The sequence below is a fragment of the Oncorhynchus gorbuscha genome, linkage group LG02 (genome assembly GCF_021184085.1).
Source record: "Oncorhynchus gorbuscha isolate QuinsamMale2020 ecotype Even-year linkage group LG02, OgorEven_v1.0, whole genome shotgun sequence".
Classification (NCBI taxonomy): Eukaryota; Metazoa; Chordata; class Actinopteri; order Salmoniformes; family Salmonidae; genus Oncorhynchus; species Oncorhynchus gorbuscha.
In genome coordinates, this window is record NC_060174.1 from 110,353,628 (window position 1) to 110,369,161 (window position 15,534).

Genomic DNA, 15,534 nt, shown 5'->3' on the forward strand with positions numbered 1-15,534 from the left:
ACCCATAGCATGCGCTCCAGCAGGTATATGTCACTGGTCACCATAGCTGCACCCACACACCCATAGCACGTGCTCCAGCAGGTATATCTCACTGGTCACCATAGCAGCACCCACCCATAGCACGCGCTCCAGCAGGTATATCTCACTGGTCACCATAGCTGCACCCACCCATAGCACGCGCTCCAGCAGGTATATGTCACTGGTCACCATAGCAACACCCACCCATAGCACGCGCTCCAGCAGGTATATTTTACTGGTCATCCCCAAAGCCAATTCCCCCTTTGGCCACCTTTCCTTCCAGTTCTCTGCTGCCGATGACTGGAACGAACTGCAAAAATCACTGAAGCTGGAGACTTATATCTCCCTCACTAGCATTAAAGCATCAGCTGTCAGAGCAGCTCACAGATCATTGCACCTGTAAATAGCCCATCTGTAAATAGCCCATCCAATTTACTCATCCCCATTTTCTTTGCTCCTTTGCACCCCAGTATCTCTACTTGCACATTCATTTTCTGCACATCTATCACTCCATTGTTTAATTGCTAAATTGTAATATGCCCTATTTATTACCTTACCTCCTTTATCTTACCTCATCTGCACAACCTGTATATAGACTTTCTTTATTTTTATTCTACTGTGTCGACTTGTTTATTGTGTTATTGGCTTGTTTATTGTTTACTCCATGTGTAACTCTGTGTTGTTGTCTGTGTCACACTGCTTTGCTTTATCTTGGTCAGGTCACAGTTGTAAATGAGAACTTGTTCTCAACTAGCCAACCTGGTTAAATAAAGGTGTTCTCAACTAGCCAACCTGGTTAAATATAAAGGTGTTCTCAACTAGCCAACCTGGTTAAATAAAGGTGTTCTCAACTAGCCAACCTGGTTAAATAAAGGTGTTCTCAACTAGTCAACCTGGTTAAATAAAGGTGTTCTCAACTAGCCAACCTGGTTAAATAAAGGTGTTCTCAACTAGCCAACCTGGTTAAATAAAGGTGTTCTCAACTAGCCAACCTGGTTAAATAAAGGTGTTCTCAACTAGCCAACCTGGTTAAATAAAGGTGTTCTCAACTAGCCAACCTGGTTAAATAAAGGTGTTCTCAACTAGCCAACCTGGTTAAATAAAGGTGTTCTCAACTAGCCAACCTGGTTAAATATAAAGGTGTTCTCAACTAGCCAACCTGGTTAAATAAAGGTGTTCTCAACTAGTCAACCTGGTTAAATAAAGGTGTTCTCAACTAGCCAACCTGGTTAAATAAAGGTGAAATAAATAAAAACAAAATCAGGAAATAACATTTCAATGGAGTATTGTCCAAATCCTGCGATCAGATTGAATCTGAAAAACATACATAACACTAGACACAGCCGTTATTAACCACTGTAGGGGGTTAAATCAGGGTCACAGTGTTTCTTTTTTAAACACATCTACTTTGAAAGAAAAGTATACACCTTACACATGGTTATGGGTTTAAAAAAAGAAGACACTGTCACTGATTTATTTAGAATTCAAGGCACTCTTAACCAGCATTCTGCAGCGATACGCCATCCCATCTGGTTTGGACTTAGTGGTACGAACATTTGTTTTTCAACAGGACAATGACCCAAAACACCCCCAAGCTGTGTAAAGGGCTATTTGACCAAGAAGGAGAGTGATGGAGTGCTGCATCAGATGAACTCATTCCAATTGGATGAGTTGGAACGCAGAGTGAGGGAAAAGCAAGATTGGTGGAGGCTCTAACTCAACAAACCTAATTGATAGGTGAGAATTGTCTGTTAATTGAATGAATAGAATATTCCGTCCTGAAACATGTATTTGTATGGAATTGATTAGAATGTGTAAAATCATAATCAATAAATGTGTAGTCCTAGTCAGAATTAGGGTTAAACAATGTGTCTTTATGGTATTTTAAAGGACATGTGTGTGCGTATGTTTGTGTGTATGTGTGTGCGTATGTTTGTGTGTATGTGTGGGCGTGAGAAGTCAGTATAAAATTAATATTTTTTTATTCATGATGTTAGAACGTTCCGTGAATAAACCTTTTAGCTGGGCCTCCGTCTGTTTCATTCGACCAGGATCTTACAAATTCTGGTTTACAGACAGAGAGTAATATAATTAAATTGGGTGATGTACCTGGAGAACATAATTCTCTTATCACTAATGCAATGGATCTAAGTGCAGGCAGGGGTGTGTCAGGGATACTCTAGGTTCAGGGGTGTGTCAGGAATACTCTAGGTTCAGGGGTGTGTCAGGAATACTCTAGGTTCAGGGATGTGCCCCTGCTGACCAGACTGCTGACCAGAAGCAATCAGGACACGCAGGTTGAAATATCAAAACAAACTACTAACTATATTAATTTGGGGACAGGTCGAAAAGCATTAAATATTTATGGAAATTTAGCTAGCTAGCATTCTGTTGCTAGATCATTTGCCATGGGATTAAAACATTTGGTTATTATTTTACCTGAAATGCACTAGGCCCTATAGTCTGACAAATAATCCACATTTTCTCAACCAGCTTCACTTGGAATGATTGAGAGCCAGTTTCATCCCCATTAGTTCCTGCCAAGGCAGCAGCTGCTCTTCCTGGGGTCCTGCAAAATTAAGGCAGTTTATATAATTTGAAAAAAATCCATTAAAATACATTCACAGATTTCACAACATTCTGTGGCACTCAGGCCCCTACTCCATCGCTACTACTTATCTACAGTACAAAATCAATATGTGTGTATGGTGTGTATGTTATCACGTGTGTATGCATGTCTGTGCCTATGTGTTGCTTCACAGTCCCCACTGTTACATAAGGTGTATTTTTGTATATTTTTTAAAAGATTCCCATGTAGTCATGGCTCTATGTAGTACTGTGCCTCTCCCATAGTCTGTTCTGGACTATGAAGAGACCTCTTGTGGCCTGTCTTGTGGGGTGTGCATGGGTGTCTGAGCTGTGTGCCAGTAGTTTAGACAAACAGCTCGGTGCATTCAACATGTCAATACATCTCATATGTTAAACAAGTAGTGATGAAGTCGATCTCTCCTCCACTTTCAACAAGTAGAGATTGACATGCATATTCTTAATATTAGCTCTCTGTGTCCATCCAAGGGCCAGCTATGCTGCCCTGTTCTGAGACAATTGCAATTTTCCTAAGTCCCTTTTTGTGTTACCTGACCACACGACTGAACAGTAGTCCAGGTGTGACAAAACTAGGGCCTGTAGGACCTGCCTTGCTGATAGTGTTGTTAAGAAGGTAGACACTAGAGCCTGAAGGACCTGCCTTTCTGATAGTGTTGTTAAGAAGGTAGAAACTAGGGCCTGTAGGACCTGCCTCATTGATAGTGTTGTTAAGAAGGTAGAAACTAGGACTTATAGGACCTGCCTTGTTGATAGTGCTGTTAAGAAGGTAGAGCAGCGCTTTATTATGGACAGACTTCTCCCCATCTTAGCTACTGTTGTATCAATATGTTTTGATCATGACGGCTTAAAATCCAGGGTTACTATCATCAGTTTAGTCACCTCAACTTGCTCATTTCCACATGATTTATTACAAGATTTAGTCGAGGTTTAGGGTTCAGTGAATGATTTGTCGCTAATACAGTGCTTTTAGATTTTGAAATATTTAGGACTAACTTATTCCTTGCCACCCACTCTGAAACTAACATTTTTTAAAGTTTTGTGGTCATTTCAGTCGCTGTAGTAGCTGACGTGTATAGTGTTGTGTCTTCCACATACATAGACACACTGGCTTTACTCAAAGCCAGTGGCATACCATTAGTAAAGATTGAAAAAAGTAAGGGGCCTAGACAGCTGCCCTGGGGAATTCCCGATTCTAGCTGGATTATGTTGGAGAGGCTTCCATTAAAGTGATGAAGTCACCTTAATGGATTATGTTGGGGCGGCAGGGTAGCCTAGTGGTTAGAGCGTTGGACTAGTAACCGGAAGGTTGCAAGTTCAAAACCCTTAGCTGACAAGGTACAAATCTGTCATTCTGCCCCTGAACTGGCAGTTAACCCACTGTTCCTAGGCCGTCATTGAAAATAAGAATTTGTTCTTAACTGACTTGCCTAGTTAAATAAAGAAAAAATAAAGAACACCCTCTGTGTTCTGTTAGACAGATAACTCTTATCCACATTATAGCAGGGGGTGTAAAGCCATAACACCCTCTGTGTTCTGTTAGACAGATAACTCTTATCCACATTATAGCAGGGGGTGTAAAGCCATAACACCCTCTGTGTTCTGTTAGACAGATAACTCTTATCCACATTATAGCAGGGGGTGTAAAGCCATAACACCCTCTGTGTTCTGTTAGACAGATAACTCTTTATCCACATTATAGCAGGGGGTGTAAAGCCACAACACCCTCTGTGTTCTGTTAGACAGATAACTCTTATCCACATTATAGCAGGGGGTGTAAAGCCACAACACCCTCTGTGTTCTGTTAGACAGATAACTCTTTATACACAATATAGCAGGGGGTGTAAAGCCATAACACCCTCTGTGTTCTGTTAGACAGATAACTCTTATCCACATTATAGCAGGGGGTGTAAAGCCATAACACCCTCTGTGTTCTGTTAGACAGATAACTCTTATCCACATTATAGCAGGGGGTGTAAAGCCATAACACCCTCTGTGTTCTGTTAGACAGATAACTCTTTATACACAATATAGCAGGGGGTGTAAAGCCATAACACCCTCTGTGTTCTGTTAGACAGATAACTCTTTATACACAATATAGCAGGGGGTGTAAAGCCATAACACCCTCTGTGTTCTGTTAGACAGATAACTATACACAATATAGACAGATAACTCTTTATACACAATATAGCAGGGGGTGTAAAGCCATAACACCCTCTGTGTTCTGTTAGACAGATAACTCTTTATCCACATTATAGCAGGGGGTGTAAAGCCATAACACCCTCTGTGTTCTGTTAGACAGATAACTCTTTATACACAATATAGCAGAGGGTGTAAAGCCATAACACCCTCTGTGTTCTGTTAGACAGATAACTCTTTATCCACATTATAGCAGGGGGTGTAAAGCCATAACACCCTCTGTGTTCTGTTAGACATATAACTCTTTATACACAATATAGCAGGGGGTGTAAAGCCATAACACCCTCTGTGTTCTGTTAGACAGATAACTCTTTATACACAATATAGCAGGGGGTGTAAAGCCATAACACCCTCTGTGTTCTGTTAGACAGATAACTCTTTATACACAATATAGCAGGGGGTGTAAAGCCATAACACCCTCTGTGTTCTGTTAGACAGATAACTCTTTATCCACATTATAGCAGGGGGTGTAAAGCCATAACACCCTCTGTGTTCTGTTAGACAGATAACTCTTCATCCACATTATAGCAGGGGGTGTAAAGCCATAACACCCTCTGTGTTCTGTTAGACAGATAACTCTTTATACACCATATAGCAGGGGGTGTAAAGCCATAACACCCTCTGTGTTCTGTTAGACAGATAACTCTTTATACACAATATAGCAGGGGGTGTAAAGCCATAACACCCTCTGTGTTCTGTTAGACAGATAACTCTTTATCCACATTATAGCAGGGGGTGTAAAGCCATAACACCCTCTGTGTTCTGTTAGACAGATAACTCTTTATCCACATTATAGCAGGGGGTGTAAAGCCATAACACCCTCTGTGTTCTGTTAGACAGATAACTCTTTATACACAATATAGCAGGGGGTGTAAAGCCATAACACCCTCTGTGTGCTGTTAGACAGATAACTCTTTTTACACAATATAGCAGGGGGTGTAAAGCCATAACACCTTCTGTGTTCTGTTAGACAGATAACTCTTTATACACAATATAGCAGAGGGTGTAAAATCATAACGCACATGTATTTCCAGCAGCAGACTATGATCGATAATGTCAAAAGCCGCACTGAAGTCTAACAACACAGCCCCCACAATATTTTTATCATCAATTTCTCTCATCAAATCATCAGTCATTTGTGCTGTGCTTCAGTCAGCTGTGCTTTTTGAATGTCCTTCTCTATCAGCATGCTGAAAGTCTGTTGTCAATTTGTTTACTGTAAAACAGCAATGTATCTGGTCAAACACAATGTTGACCAGATACTGTACCTTTTACCGTTCTGAAGTTTACTAAGGGTTGGTAACAGACTGATTGGGTGGTTATTTTAGACAGTAAAGGGGGCTTTACTATTCTCAGGTAGCGGAATGACTTTAGCTTCCCTCCAGGCCAGAGGGCACACACTTTCTAGTAGGCTTAAATTAAAGATATGGCAAAGAGAAGTGGCAATATCGTCCGCTATTATCCTCAGTAATTTTCCATCCAAGTTGTCAGACCCTGGTGCCTTGTCATTTTTGATAGACAACAATCATTGTTTCACCTCTTCCACACTGACTTTACGGAATTCAAGATAACAGTGTTTGTCTTTCATAATTTGGTCAGATATACTTGGATGTGTAGTGTCAGCGTTTGTTGCTGGCATGTCATCCCTACGTTTGCTTATCTTGCCAATGAAAAAGTCATTAAAGTAGTTTGCAATATCATTGGGCTTTGTGATCAAAATGTAATTTAAGCTCCAAAGCTTTTTACTATCATTCTTAGTGTAGTTTCTACTTTTTGATTCAGTTTAGTCATATGATTTCTCAATTTGCAATACATTTGCCAATCTGTTGTGCAGCCAGACTTATTGGCTACTAGAATGTCAAATATAAAATATTTTTTATTTACTACTGTACATGAGTTCATGTGTGTTATTTCATAGTTTTGATATAGTTTTGATATCTTCACTATTATTCTACAATGTAGAAAATAGTAAAAATAAAGAAAATCCCTGGAATGACTAGGTGTGTCCAAACTTGTAGAAATATAACAAAACCATTTGACTTAAAAACATGTGAGATCAAAGGTTAAAGTGCATTCAAGAGGAGGCGGGGTCGATGGCTCAACACAACACACACACACACTGCTACAGCCGTATTCTCAGTCATTCATTAATCAGATGTTGTAACACACAACTCAGATCTGGGCTCAGACACTTAAGCATTCCTCAACAGATTACTGAGTCCTGTAACACACACACCCCTCAGCCTAGCTTGGCCACTTACAGCGACAAAACATGAGCCTGTTTGTGGCTCTCTCCCTCTCTTACTCTTTGATTCACTCTCTCTCTCCTCCTCTCTCTCTCTCTCTCTCTCTCTCTCTCTCTCTCTCTCTCTCTCTCTCTCTCTCTCTCTCTCTCTCTCTCTCTCTCTCGCTCTCTCCTTTCTTCTCTTGCCCCCTGTGTTCCTCTGGGAGCTATTTAATCAGTTACAGGGATGTGTGTGTGTGTGTTTCTCTGCCTCTACGAACTGACTGACTGACTGTGCTACGTTACCTCACAGGGCACATAATCTCTCTCTCTTTCTGTCCCCCTCTAGCTTCCCCTTTCTTTGTCTCTCTCTCACTCCCTACTCTCTCACTCTCCCTCTCTCACGCTCCCTCTCCCTCTCTTATGCTCCCTCTCTCACGCTCCCTCTCTCACGCTCCCTCTCTCCCTCCCTCTCTCTGTCTCTTTCTCTCGGCTGAATGGAGAAGGCAGAATTTGTAGGTTCATTGCCGGGGCCTGGCCTGGTTGCTGGGGATGTAGTTGCCTTGTCGGAGGTGGTGCGGGGTACAGGCGAGGAGCCGGCGGGGACAGTGGTCAGTTCCAGACTGTTCCGCTGTGTGTGTGTCCGACGCTGGATACCCCTGGCCTACAGAGAGGAACTCTACCATGTACTGAGACTCACAGGACCTCTGGTAAGACACAAACTGTGTGTGTTTGTGTGTGTGTGTGTGTGTGTGTTTGTGTGTGTGTGTGTGTTTGTGTGTGTGTGTGTTTGTGTTTGTGTGCGCACGCGCATGTTCAGCGTAGTCCAGTCACTGTCTGACTGAACAACCTTTCCTCCCAGAGACTAGAGTTATTGTAATGGACAGTTGCTATAGATACGGTATATGACCAAAAGTATCTGGACACCCACAAATCAGTGGAATCGGCTATTTCAGCCACACCGGTTGCTAACAGGCGTATAATATTGAGCACAAAGTCATGCAATCTCCATAGACAAACATTGGCAGTAGAATGGTCCATACCGAATAGCTCAGTGACATGCAACATGACACCGTCATGGGATGCCACATTTCCAATAAGTCAGTAAAAATGTTCTGTCCTCAGTTGCAAAACTCACTATCGAGTTCCAAACTGCCTCTGGAAGCAACGTCAGCACAATAACTGTTAGTCGGGAGCTTCATGAAATGAGTTTCCATGGCCGAGCAGCCGCACACAAGCTTAAGATCACCATGTGCAATGCCAAGCATCGGCTGGAGCAGTGGAAACACGTTCTCTGGAGTGCTGAATCACGCTTCACCATCTGGCAGCTCGATGGACGAATCTGGGCTTGTCGGATGCCAGGAGCACGCTACCTGCCCCAATGCATAGTGCCAACTGTAAAGTTTGGTTGAGGGGGAATAATGGTCTGGGGCTGTTTTTCATGGCTTTGTCCCCTTAGTTCCAGTGAAGGGAAATCTTAACCCTATAGCATACAATGACATTATAGACGATTCTGTGCTTCCAACTTTGTGGCAACAGTTTGGGGAAGGCCCTTTCCTGTTTCAGAATGACAATGCCACCCTGCACAAAGGAAGGTCCATACAGAAATGGTTTGTCTAGATCGGTATTGAAGAACTTGACTGGCCTGCAGAGAGCCCTGACCTCAACCCCATTGACCACCTTTGGGATGAATTGGAACGCCGACTGCGAGCCAGGCCTAATCATCAGTGCCCAACCTCACTAATGCTCTTATGGCTGAATGGAAGCAAGTCCTCGCAGCAATGTTCCAACATCTAGTGGAAAGCCTTCCCAGAAGAGTGGAGGCTGTTTTCACAGCAAAGGGGGGACAAACCTCATATCAATGCCAATGATTTTGGAATGAGATGTTCGATGAGCAGGTGTCCACACACTGTTGGTTAAGTAGTGTTTGTCTGTAGTCACTGTCACTTATAGATTCAACACAGAATCAAATCAGCAACACATTCATAGCCCCTTTATAGAACCAGTCATAGCCCCTTTATAGAACCAGTCATAGCCCCTTTATGGAACCAGTCATAGCCCCTTTATAGAACCAGTCATAGCCCCTTTATGGAACCAGTAATAGCCCCTTTATAGAACCAGTCATAGCCCCTTTATGGAACCAGTCATAGCCCCTTTATAGAACCAGTCATAGCCCCTTTATGGAACCAGTAATAGCCCCTTTATGGAACCAGTAATAGCCCCTTTATGGAACCAGTCATAGCCCCTTTATGGAACCAGTCATAGCCCCTTTATAGAACCAGTCATAGCCCCTTTATGGAACCAGTAATAGCCCCTTTATAGAACCAGTCATAGACCCTTTATAAAACCAGTCATAGCCCCTTTATAAAACCAGTCAAAGCCCCTTTATAAAACCAGTAATAGCCCCTTTTAAAACCAGTCATAGCCCCTTTATAAAACCAGTAATAGCCCCTTTATAAAACCAGTAATAGCCCCTTCATAAAACCAGTCATAGCCCCTTTTTAAAACTAGTCATAGCCCCTTTATAAAACCAGTCAAAGCCCCTTTATAAAACCAGTAATAGCCCCTTTATAAAACCAGTCATAGCCCCTTCATAAAACCAGTCATAGCCCCTTTTTAAAACTAGTCATAGCCCCTTTATAAAACCAGTCAAAGCCCCTTTATAAAACCAGTAATAGCCCCTTTATATAACCAGCCATAGCGCCTTTATAAAACCAGTAATAGCCTCTTTATAAAACCAGTAATAGCCTCTTTATAAAACCAGTAATAGCCTCTTTATAAAACCAGTAATAGCCTCTTTATAAAACCAGTCATAGCCCCTTTATATAACCAGACATGTAACTCTGTGTTGTCTGTTCACACTGCTATGCTTTATCTTGGCCAGGTCGCTGTTGCAAATGAGAACTTGTTCTCTACTAGCCTACCTGGTTAAATAAAGGTGAAACATATATAGTTTTTAAATAGCCCCTTTATTAAACCAGTCATAGCCCCTTTATAAAACCAGTCATAGCCCATTTATAAAAACCAGTCATAGCCCCTTTATAGAACCAGTCATAGCCCCTTTATAAAACCAGTCATAGCCCCTTTATAGAACCAGTCATAGCCCCTTTTTAAAACCAGTCATAGCCCCTTTATAAAACCAGTCATAGCCCCTTTATAGAACCCCTTTATAAAACCAGTCATAGCCCCTTTATAAAACCAGTCATAGCCCCTTTATAAAAACCAGTCATAGCCCCTTTATAGAACCCCTTTATAAAACCAGTCATAGCCCCTTTATAAAACCAGTCATAGCCCCTTTATAAAAACCAGTCATAGCCCCTTTATAGAACCCCTTTATAAAACTAGTCATAGCCCCTTTATAAAACCAGTCATAGCCCCTTTATAAAACCAGTCATAGCCCCTTTATAAAAGCAGTTATAGCCCCTTTATAAAACCAGCAATAGCCCCTTTATAAAACCAGTAATAGCTACTATATAGAACCAGTCATAGCCCCTTTATAAGACCAGTCATAGCCCCTTTATAAAACCAGTCATAGCCCCTTTATAAAACCAGTAATAGCCCCTTTTTAAAACCAGTCAAAGCCCCTTTATAAAACCAGTCATAGCCCCTTTATAAAACCAGTAATAGCCCCTTTTTAAAACCAGTCAAAGCCCCTTTATAAAACCAGTCATAGCCCCTTTATAGAACCCCTTTATAAAACCAGTCATAGCCCCTTTTTAAAACTAGTCATAGCCCCTTTATAAAACCAGCCATAGCGCCTTTATAAAACCAGTAATAGCCTCTTTATAAAACCAGTAATAGCCTCTTTATAAAACCAGTCATAGCCCCTTTATATAACCAGACATAGCCCCATTATAAAACCAGTCATAGCCCCTTTATAAAACCAGTCATGTAACTCTGTGTTGTCTGTTCACACTGCTATGCTTTATCTTGGCCAGGTCGCTGTTGCAAATGAGAACTTGTTCTCAACTAGCCTACCTGGTTAAATAAAGGTGAAACATATATAGTTTTTAAATAGCCCCTTTATAAAACCAGTCATAGCCCCTTTATTAAACCAGTCATAGCCCCTTTATAAAACCAGTCCTAAGACCTTTATAAAACCAGTCATAGCCCCTTTATAAAACCAGTCATAAGACCTTTATAGAACCAGTCATAGCCCATTTATAAAACCAGTCATAAGACCCTTATAGAACCAGTAATAGCCCCTTTATAAAACCAGTCCTAAGACCTTTATAGAACCAGTCATAGCCCCTATATGAAACCAGTAATAGCCCCTTTATAAAACCAGTAATAGCCCCTTTATATAACCAGTCCTAAGACCTTTATAGAACCAGTCATAGCCCCTTTATAAAACCAGTTCTAAGACCTTTATATAACCAGTTATAGCCCCTTTATAAAACCAGCCATAGCGCCTTTATAAAACCAGTAATAGCCTCTTTATAAAACCAGTAATAGCCCCTTTATAAAACATTTACATTTAAGTAATTTAGCAGACGCTCTTATCCAGAGCGACTTACAAATTGGTGCATTCACCTTATGACATCCAGTGGAACAGTCACTTTACAATAGTGCATCTAAATCTTAAAGGGGGTGGTGAGAAGGATTACTTTATCCTATCCTAGGTATTCCTTAAAGAGGTGGGGTTTCAGGTGTCTCCGGAAGGTGGTGATTGACTCCGCTGTCCTGGCGTCGTGAGGGAGTTTGTTCCACCATTGGGGGGGCCAGAGCAGCGAACAGTTTTGACTGGGCTGAGCGGGAACTGTACTTCCTCAGTGGTAGGGAGGCGAGCAGGCCAGAGGTGGATGAACGCCTGATCAGAGTCTGGAGGTACTGAGGTGCCGTTCCCCTCACAGCTCCGTAGGCAAGCACCATGGTCTTGTAGCGGATGCGAGCTTCAACTGGAAGCCAGTGGAGAGAGCGGAGGAGCGGGGTGACGTGAGAACTTGGGAAGGTTGAACACCAGACGGGCTGCGGTGTTCTGGATGAGTTGTAGGGGTTTAATGGCACAGGCAGGGAGCCCAGCCAACAGCGAGTTGCAGTAATCCAGACGGGAGATGACAAGTGCCTGGATTAGGACCTGCGCCGCTTCCTGTGTGAGGCAGGGTCGTACTCTGCGGATGTTGTAGAGCATGAACCTACAGGAACGGGCCACCGCCTTGATGTTAGTTGAGAACGACAGGGTGTTGTCCAGGATCACGCCAAGGTTCTTAGCGCTCTGGGAGGAGGACACAATGGAGTTATCAACCGTGATGGCGAGATCATGGAACGGGCAGTCCTTCCCCGGGAGGAAGAGCAGCTCCGTCTTGCCGAGGTTCAGCTTGAGGTGGTGATCCGTCATCCACACTGATATGTCTGCCAGACATGCAGAGATGCGATTCGCCACCTGGTCATCAGAAGGGGGAAAGGAGAAGATTAATTGTGTCGTCTGCATAGCAATGATAGGAGAGACCATGTGAGGTTATGACAGAGCCAAGTGACTTGGTGTATAGCGAGAATAGGAGAGGGCCTAGAACAGAGCCCTGGGGGACACCAGTGGTGAGAGCGCGTGGTGAGGAGACAGATTCTCGCCACGCCACCTGGTAGGAGCGACCTGTCAGGTAGGACGCAATCCAAGCGTGGGCCGCGCCGGAGATGCCCAACTCGGAGAGGGTGGAGAGGAGGATCTGATGGTTCACAGTATCGAAGGCAGCCGATAGGTCTAGAAGGATGAGAGCAGAGGAGAGAGAGTTAGCTTTAGCGGTGCGGAGCGCCTCCGTGATACAGAGAAGAGCAGTCTCAGTTGAATGACTAGTCTTGAAACCTGACTGATTTGGATCAAGAAGGTCATTCTGAGAGAGATAGCGGGAGAGCTGGCCAAGGACGACACGTTCAAGAGTTTTGGAGAGAAAAGAAAGAAGGGATACTAGTCTGTAGTTGTTGACATCGGAGGGATCGAGTGTAGGTTTTTTCAGAAGGGGTGCAACTCTCGCTCTCTTGAAGACGGAAGGGACGTAGCCAGCGGTCAGGTATGAGTTGATGAGCGAGGTGAGGTAAGGGAGAAGGTCTCCGGAAATGGTCTGGAGAAGAGAGGAGGGGATAGGGTCAAGCGGGCAGGTTGTTGGGCGGCTGGCCGTCACAAGACGCAAGATTTCATCTGGAGAGAGAGGGGAGAAAGAGGTCAGAGCACAGGGTAGGGCAGTGTGAGCAGAACCAGCGGTGTCGTTTGACTTAGCAAATGAGGATCGGATGTCGTCGACCTTCTTTTCAAAATGGTTGAAGAAGTCATCTGCAGAGAGGTAGGAGGGGGGGGGAGGATTCAGGAGGGAGGAGAAGGTGGCAAAGAGCATCCTAGGGTTAGAGGCAGAAGCTTGGAATTTAGAGTGGTAGAAAGTGGCTTTAGCAGCAGAGACAGAAGAGGAAAATGTAGAGAGGAGGGAGCGAAAGGATGCCAGGTCCGTAGGGAGGCGAGTTTTCCTCCATTTCCGCTCGGCTGCCCGGAGCCCTGTTCTGTGAGGTCGCAATGAGTCGTCGAGCCACGGAGCGGGAGGGGAGGACCGAGCCGGCCTGGAGGATAGGGGGCATAGAGAGTCAAAGGATGCAGAAAGGGAGGAGAGGAGGGTTGAGGAGGCAGAATCAGGAGATAGGTTGGAGAAGGTTTGAGCAGAGGGAAGAGATGATAGGATGGAAGAGGAGAGAGTAGCGGGGGAGAGAGAGCGAAGGTTGGGACGGCGCGATACCATCCGAGTAGGGGCAGTGTGGGAAGTGTTGGATGAGAGCGAGAGGGAAGAGGATACAAGGTAGTGGTCGGAGACTTGGAGGGGAGTTGCAATGAGGTTAGTGGAAGAACAGCATCTAGTAAAGATGAGGTCGAGCGTATTGCCTGCCTTGTGAGTAGGGGGGGAAGGTGAGAGGGTGAGGTGAAAAGAGGAGAGGAGTGGAAAGAAGGAGGCAGAGAGGAATGAGTCAAAGGTAGACGTGGGGAGGTTAAAGTCGCCCAGAACTGTGAGAGGTGAGCCGTCCTCAGGAAAGGAGCTTATCAAGGCATCAAGCTCATTGATGAACTCTCCGAGGGAACCTGGAGGGCGATAAATGATAAGGATGTTAAGCTTGAAAGGGCTGGTAAATGTGACAGCATGGTATTCAAAGGAGGCGATAGACAGATGGGTAAGGGGAGAAAGAGAGAATGACCACTTGGGAGAGATGAGGATCCCGGTGCCACCACCCCGCTGACCAGAAGCTCTCGGGGTGTGCGAGAACACGTGGGCGGATGAAGAGAGAGCAGTAGGAGTGGCAGTGTTATCTGTGGTGATCCATGTTTCCGTCAGTGCCAAGAAGTCGAGGGACTGGAGGGAGGCATAGGCTGAGATGAACTCTGCCTTGGTGGCCGCAGATCGGCAGTTCCAGAGGCTACCGGAGACCTGGAACTCCACGTGGGAAGTGCACGCCGGGACCACCAGATTAGGGTGGCCGCGGCCACGCGGTTTGGAGCGTTTGTATGGTCTGTGCAGAGAGGAGAGAACAGGGATAGATAGACACATAGTTGACAGGCTACAGAAGAGGCTACGCTAATGCAAAGGAGATTGGAATGACAAGTGGACTACACGTCTCGAATGTTCAGAAAGTTAAGCTTACGTAGCAAGAATCTTATTGACTAAAATGATTAAAATGTTTAAGACCTATTCCCCCTAAGTGTTACTATGAGATCATGTTTTAGACCTATTCCCCCTAAGTGTTACTATGAGAACATGTTTTAGACCTATTCCCCCCTAAGTGATACCATGAGATCATGTTTTAGACTGATCCCCCCCTAAGTGTTTCCATGAGATCATGTTTTAGACTGATCCCCCCTAAGTGTTACTATGAGATCATGTTTTAGACCTATTCCCCCTAAGTGATACTATGAGATCATGTTTTAGACTGATCCCCCTAAGTGTTTACATTTACATTACATTTAAGTCATTTAGCAGACGCTCTTATCTTATGAGATCATGTTTTAGACCTATTCCCCCTAAGTGTTACTATGAGATCATGTTTTAGACTGATCCCCCCTAAGTGTTACTATGAGATCATGTTTTAGACTGATCCCCCTAAGTGTTACTATGAGATCATGTTTTAGACTGATCCCCCCTAAGTGTTACTGTGAGATCATGTTTTAGACTGATCCCCCCCTAAGTGTTACTGTGAGATCATGTTTTAGACTGATCCCCCCCTAAGTGTTACTGTGAGATCATGTTTTAGACTGATCCCCCCTAAGTGTTACTGTGAGATCATGTTTTAGACCTATTCCCCCTAAGTGTTACTATGAGATCATGTTTTAGACCTATTCCCCCTAAGTGTTACTATGAGATCATGTTTTAGACTTGTCTTGGCAGAGACGCTGTTAACCTCACATGAAATACCATTGGTGCCGCAGGACAGAACTCACTCTTGGTGCATGTGTGCGTGTTGTGTGTGTGTGTTGTGTGTGTGTTGTGTGTGTGTTGTGTGTGTGTTGTGTGTGTGTTGTGTGT

General features: G+C 43.9%; 2 protein-coding genes across 6 annotated transcripts in view; one reads left to right on the top strand and one right to left on the bottom strand.

Annotated features, from left to right (window-relative positions):
* The window catches only part of LOC124015538 (cell adhesion molecule 2-like), a 946,327-nt gene that overhangs the window by 528,600 nt on the left and 402,193 nt on the right, over window positions 1-15,534 (bottom strand). The window lies entirely within an intron of this gene.
* LOC124015520 (multidrug and toxin extrusion protein 1-like) overlaps window positions 7,200-15,534 on the top strand; it is a 67,330-nt gene continuing 58,995 nt past the window's right edge. The window contains exon 1 of one of the 2 annotated variants that reach the window (XM_046330793.1): window positions 7,200-7,755. In XM_046330793.1, coding sequence (XP_046186749.1) covers window positions 7,543-7,755 — 213 coding nt within the window. In that variant the 5' untranslated portion in view covers window positions 7,200-7,542. The remainder of the gene's footprint in view (window positions 7,756-15,534) is intronic. The other variant, XM_046330784.1, reaches the window with a different exon arrangement.